This window comes from Cebidichthys violaceus, unplaced genomic scaffold (genome assembly GCF_023349555.1).
Source record: "Cebidichthys violaceus isolate CVI_PGR_0920_01 unplaced genomic scaffold, fCebVio1.0.p SCAF_10, whole genome shotgun sequence".
In the NCBI taxonomy this organism is placed as follows: domain Eukaryota; kingdom Metazoa; phylum Chordata; class Actinopteri; order Perciformes; family Stichaeidae; genus Cebidichthys; species Cebidichthys violaceus.
The window spans coordinates 4,208,012-4,214,196 of record NW_027176263.1 but is presented as its reverse complement, the minus strand read 5'-3'; the positions used below and the strand labels follow the sequence as shown (position 1 = coordinate 4,214,196).

Genomic DNA, 6,185 nt, shown 5'->3' with positions numbered 1-6,185 from the left:
TAAGAAAGACTGACATAGAACTGTTTAAAGTTCAGGCGTCAACTCAAAATAGATTATAAAGAACGGAACCGTCTGAATATACAAAAAGCTTACATGCCTCTTCATTTTCTTTTTGTTGGAGTTAGCAGATGTCAAAACAAAAACAACTTGAAGTCAACTGTACAACAATGTGAACATTTGGTTGAGGCTGCTTATACTTACTGCAGACATGTCAGATAAGCTGGTAAACAATTCTTAGACTCCTGCCTAATAAATTCCATTAGCTCACATCTCATCCCACTCTGGTTAATTTGACCCTTTCAGAGGCCTGTATCACAGACATGCTAGTTAATGAGTTGTTAGTAATATCACATATTAAAAAATGCATTTGTGGAGTTCAAAGACTTTATTGAAAATGTATACATACACATAAGGACCTCCAAGACTTCCTGCGGGCTCTGTCACCGCCCTGTACAGGAACGCACTTTCCAAGAGTGCACAAGTGCAACTTTGAGTTGCACTTCTTCCGGACAACGATAATTTGGCATTACTGTGAACATGTACCCTCTAGCTGTCTGTTAGTACAGAATGGAAATAAAACAAACTAATTCTGCTTGGTCGGCCAAGTGTACAGGTTTCTTTCAAACTTACAGACCCGACATTAAGCAACCCAAAAACTGCCCAGTTTAAGGGAAGGTCACATGTGCAGCTTTAACAGACCATCACAAACCCTGATGGCCGACGCTAAAGAAAACATTACAGAGCTTTAGTTTGTCCTTGTGTGCATGAACAGAAAGGGTGCAGCAGTATTTAAATAGCAGGAAAAGACTAGTGTACTTAACAAGGTTTGTAAATTAAAACTGAAGACGACAAAGGAATATCAGACGGTCATGATTGTAAAATCAGAGCGAAGGTATGACGCTCACAAAACAGTCACGTGATGTCGACTGTTTGGGAATTATCACAATAAAGCCACAGAGCTGATGACAGGCAAAGGGATTGTATTGGATTTCATTATTATGGCAGTGCTAGACAGAAAAAAATGACAAGATTTATAAATAATATGCCACCAACTGTCTCCTGAATAGATGCAACTACAAAGTAAAAAGCCACAAAGGTAAAATATACCAATGACAGAAGCACCAACTTGAAGAGGTACTTGACAAGTTAGAGTTTGTTGTCGTAGCCTTTGAACTGATCTCTCCAAGACATCCCCTTGCTGGTTAGAGTTGGACATACATTTAAGGCCAGATTCTTCTGATATTCCCGAGTCCCTTGCAGTATGTTGAAAGCTTAGGCTTCCAGCTCCAAGCCCAGACCCAGCTTGTGGCCTCCTGCGTTGATGTTCTTGCCATCGACCAGGCCAGATAGGGTGAGTTTCACACCTGCACAGACAACAGGACCAACATTAGCCTTTACAAACGCAAAATGACTCTTCTTCAACATGGGTTGTGAGATTTCTAAGAATGAGGGTCGACAGGGAAACGCAGGCTGTTAAGAGTTGCTATAAATTACTTTATTCTAGGTCAAGTTATTCAAAGTGTTTTTGCTCAAAACTGAGCATTTGAGTCCTCGCACACATGCTCAAATTAGAGGTATTCTTAAATCTATAAACATTTTTGTAAACATCCTCCAGCTGTCCATGAACCTGTAGGAAACCACCTTACCTGGTCTAAGAGTCTGAGTGTACCCAACACCAACAAGGCTGTTGTTATTCACTTTAGCCTATGGAGAAAAAACAAACAAACAAACGTCAGTTTGTGACAATTGGCACATTTTTCTATTCTGAAAGCCTGTGCTGCACTACTTACGCTGACGGAGGCGTCCTTGTCCAGCTGGTATTTGGCTGCAATACCGAAGCGTGTGCTGTTGCTGCCAGCGGTCCAGGCCAGGTTGACTGCTGTCTCCAGTTGGTCGCTCACCTTCTGGTAGATGGAGCCTCCAAACTCAGCGCCGTCATTGCTTTAAAGATAATAAGCATACGAGAGACGTCACGCTACAGGAAATAAAGTCTGGAATTTCTAACTAAAAGAGGTGTCGGAAGTTTTGCCATCGGCTCGTAGAAACGCATCTACTTCCTATGCTTTCAATATTTGCTCAGTGTCTCTTTAATTCAGTCCTCACATTTGTGCTTCTCGAATACATAAAGTTGTTCAGGTGCGTTTGGTTCATTAATAATATTAACTAATATTTTTGCAAGTTGGGCAGTGAAGATTGGCTGTCACTGGTCTGGTGGATGCAGGTATTGAAAACACTCTGACCAAATTCTAGATTCATTGAACTGAAGGTTCACAGATGACGAAACTCCAACCTTCATGTAAATACATACACATTGGTGTGCAGCTGGAAGTCTCCCGTCTTGTAGCCGATAGCAAAGTTGTTCTGGGTCATCTTGGATTTGGCGGTGTCGAAGCTCATCTGGTAACCGGCGAGCCATCCCTCGTAGCCGACGACAGCCGCTCCGTGGATGGTGGGCCCAGCGAAGTCAAAGTCCACATCACTGCCCATGTTAACGTACTCGCGCTTGTAGGCGGTCTTAACTTTGCCACTCTTCTTGCTGTTGATGAGAAACACAACTTTAAGTGGAATCAAGTCAGATTAGGCATCAGACGATATATAAGTGGGTCAGGTTACATTTCCCGCAGTATGTTTTTAGCCAATTTGATGCAAATATATAAAAAACTAAATCTTGCATAATGTGTTACCATAACACAAACCCCCCCACAAATTATCCAGCATACAATAGCGTTGCTTCATCTTTTTTCTTTTTTTTTTTTAAGTGGTGAAACATTTATAAAAAATAAAAGCATCAAAAAACAGAAATAAAAAAATCTTGTGGCACCCTTGGTCTGTCCTCAAGGCATTCCAAGGTGTTATGAAAGCCACCTTAGGAACCACTGTCCTACATGTATGACCTCCTCGAGATAATTCTCAACATATCTAGTAGCAAACAGGAGAAGGATTTTCTTTTTCCCCCCAAAGGCCACATCGCTGGAACACTGAAAAAAAATGATCAGCCACTTCAACTATTTCCTCAGCTTGGCTTTGAATTCAATCTCGTCCAGTTTGGGAGATACAGTTGAGGTGCTGGTGTTTACTTCCCAGTCTGAGCTTGACACTGTAGCCTTAAGACATGCCGTCTCGATGTAGCCACATAACTACAATCGACCTTCCCACAGTCCGTATGAAAGAGGAAACGCTTCCTCTGGAACATGTGCCGTAGTCCTCATGTGATTTTACACCTCTAATAAAGCAAACACACAAGGACTGTAAGAGCAGCTGAGCACACCGGTAAAACGTTACGTATGTGCAAAAAGCCAATCACAGTAATGTGATACAATAGACTTGTTCCATATTGGGACTGGGGTCACATGGCCGACAACTACACTTGTCAGAAGCATGTACTGCACAGATCGGGTTGCCAAAATGACTCCTGTTGAGAAGCAACAGGCAGACTAAAATCCACATGGAAGCAACTTTACAATTAATTATACATTTATGTATCAGAACCATCATCGTACCCAGTGTTTGGTGAGAAGGTTGTGTCAAAAGTCAACTTCAGTCCCTTGGCGATCTGTGAGAAACAATTGAAAACCATTTGACATTCAAATAAATGGATGTTGCCCTGTCATGCTCACTGGGTAGACACACACTTTTGAAACCAGGTGTCTAAAAAGTCTGAAAATTTTCCTGACCTGATCTTCAACAGTGATTTCGGTTCCCAAGGTGTTGTCCGTGTTCCACTTCTCAGTGAAGGTCAGGCCGTACTCTGACCTCTTGTATTTAGTTTCCAGGCTGCCCGCAACTTTGCTGGTATCGGTGTTGGAGGAACCAGCTGTTTTGAATTCCTGCAAAGCACAAATTAGAGACATTCAAATGAAATACAATGGATGAAAAGAAAGTCATAAATTGATCCATCATTACATTTGGCAGTCAGTCATACTTTGGCTATTGCTCTTTTTTTAAAGCCAAGTTAGAAACTAAAATAATTGCGTGTCATCTAGACAGCTGAAACAACTAATTAGCAACTTTCATGTTCAAGTAGGTAGCTTATCAAGCCAAACAGTCGCAAATTTTGGCTTCTTAAATGTGGGACTTTGCACTTCTGTTTGGCATGACAGGAAAATTGATTACCATTAAGCTTCAGACTTGTTGCTCAGACAAAAACACACAATATGAAGCTTTGGGAAATTTTTAAATGCCTCGTTTTACCAATTTTGTATAGACAATTGAAACCTTTGTAATCTGCATAGACGAGCACAAAGAAAACTGAAGACTGAAATTCAACCAAAGTAACTGTGCCATTGTTCTCACAATGCCAATTAAGTCTTTAACCAGAGCAAGAAGTGTAATAAACATGAATTGCAATAACTTTCAAATTGCAAAATCTACTTTTTCCTTTGCAACTAGAATGTGCCGTTACATCACATTAGTTACTATGAAGAATATTCTAGTTTTCTATTCTCAACCCAAAAAGACATGAGCTTACCACTCCACTGGCTGACTTCGTCTTGACATCCAGCTTCACCAGGCCAAATCCTGAAGAAAAACAATCAAAGCTTATCCATGATATCGACTAGCTTTGGCAGTACATTGTCACATCAGTGCCACTGAAACTGTCAGAAACCATACCATAGCCTTTGTTGAAGATGTCCTTGGCAGACTTGCCCAGGTCAGCGTAGCAGGGAGGCACGGCCATTGTATCTGTGGACAGAAGCAACATAATGTTCAAATTCACATTCTTCTAACATTAAGTACAGTTCTACCCACCAGCTTTTGTACAATACAAAAACACAATGTAATAATGTACACTACAAAAAATATTACTATTATCAATTTGTATGATGGATTTTGCAATTGCAAAAAATGCAAATGCAAGGTCCGCCTTTGACATTAATATGTATGTCAATATTTGCATCAATGGCTTCAATATTTGAAGTTAAGGGCAGGAAGTGCCGTCTTTAATGAATGTAGACACACATGTATTGTGTTGTGAGGTTACAGTATAGAAATACTGGTATAAACTATTTTCAGACTATACACTTCTTAATCTTAAGCTTTATGCAAAAATACAGTCTGGTATAGAAGATGCATTTGTTCTTAAATCTGAAGCCTGATTCACATGAAGATGTAAATTGCTACACTTTCTGTGGTTGCTGCACCTGTTGAGTGGAAAGCTAGCTTTGCATTAGTGTGCATTCATAACCAATATCTTGTCAGTCATTAATATGGAATAAGTTTTTAAGTTGCCACGTTGAGAGTGTCAGTGCGGAAATGTATACTTTCGCTATCACAATGACGGTTACACGTCTGGCACAGCGACAGCATCACGGTGCTACAGGTGGTCACAGCAGTAGTGTCTGACAGCCGATGGACAAGGTTACTGAGCGAGAGAGGAGCCATTTTGCCGCACTGGAGAGCCTATTTCAGGCCTGGCTCTTATCAAACTAACGTTACTCCTTTGCGTGAATTTGGCAGGGACAGCTAGGCGTGGCCAGGCACATGTCGGTGCCAATTAGTGGGATGGGGTAATTAACCAGCTCACTCGAGTTATCTGCCAGCTAACTACTGCTAACTAGGTCCTAGGGGAGGGGTTGACGAAAAGATTGCTTAGTTTAAGTAGTACGTTGTAATTATTGTCTTTGATAAAAGTAGCTATGCAGAACACCACCGGTTTATCAGCAGAAATGAGCCGTGAAATTCAAAGCAAAGCTGGCATGTAACACGTTGCTTTAACTTGTGTCAGGCACAGCATGCTGAGTGCAGCTAGCTTAGCTAACTTAGCTAGCCTGCAGAGTACCGGTGTGCGTAAAGCGAGCTTAAACACTACTTCCTGCTTGTTATGGAGTTAAGTAACAGTGTCAGGCGGAATATATAGCTCTCTTACCAGCAGAGGATGGGGCGAGCGGTGAACTAAAGTGACTTTATTAGAGATGTTCCTCACACCACACGGCCGAAACAGGCGTCACCGTTAGAAGGGCGAGCTGAAGGAGACTGCACTGCAATAAAATCCAGACCTATCACAGCCCGACCCAGGACCCGTGGCGGCCGCAGAAATGCCTGTCTAAAAATGGTTCACGTCATGGCATAGTGACGTCAAGGCTGGGATATTTTTTTATTTAGTGTGAACCATAGACTGTATAAGAAGGTCTGTGACAAATAAAGTTTATTTCTAAAAAGTATTTAGGTTAAAGTGAAGAAGAAAA

The 6,185-nt window shown here is 41.3% G+C and overlaps 1 protein-coding gene across 1 annotated transcript; it reads right to left on the bottom strand.

Moving 5' to 3' along the window:
* Window positions 1-366: 366 nt before the first annotated feature.
* vdac2 (voltage-dependent anion channel 2) lies at window positions 367-5,979 on the bottom strand. Its single transcript, XM_068721343.1, has 9 exons — window positions 5,867-5,979; window positions 4,612-4,683; window positions 4,469-4,518; window positions 3,675-3,827; window positions 3,501-3,553; window positions 2,309-2,536; window positions 1,791-1,941; window positions 1,647-1,704; window positions 367-1,364 (listed from the first exon to the last, which is right to left on the bottom strand). Exons 2-9 carry the CDS (start codon window positions 4,676-4,678, stop codon window positions 1,273-1,275), a joined length of 852 nt encoding a protein of 283 aa, XP_068577444.1. The 5' UTR covers window positions 4,679-4,683; window positions 5,867-5,979; the 3' UTR covers window positions 367-1,272.
* Between the last annotated feature and the right edge of the window lie 206 nt (window positions 5,980-6,185).

Bases quoted from the DNA above. Each gene is read 5' to 3' on its own strand.
- vdac2 (XM_068721343.1), bottom strand. From the start codon at position 4,678: ATGGCCGTGCCTCCCTGCTACGCTGACCTGGGCAAGTCTGCCAAGGAC. The intron at 3,554-3,674 runs GTCAGGAAAATT...TGTTTCTCACAG, and splicing joins AAATCACTGTTGAAGATCAG to ATCGCCAAGGGACTGAAGTT. The intron at 1,705-1,790 runs GTAAGTAGTGCA...TTTTCTCCATAG, and splicing joins ACAAGGACGCCTCCGTCAGC to GCTAAAGTGAATAACAACAG.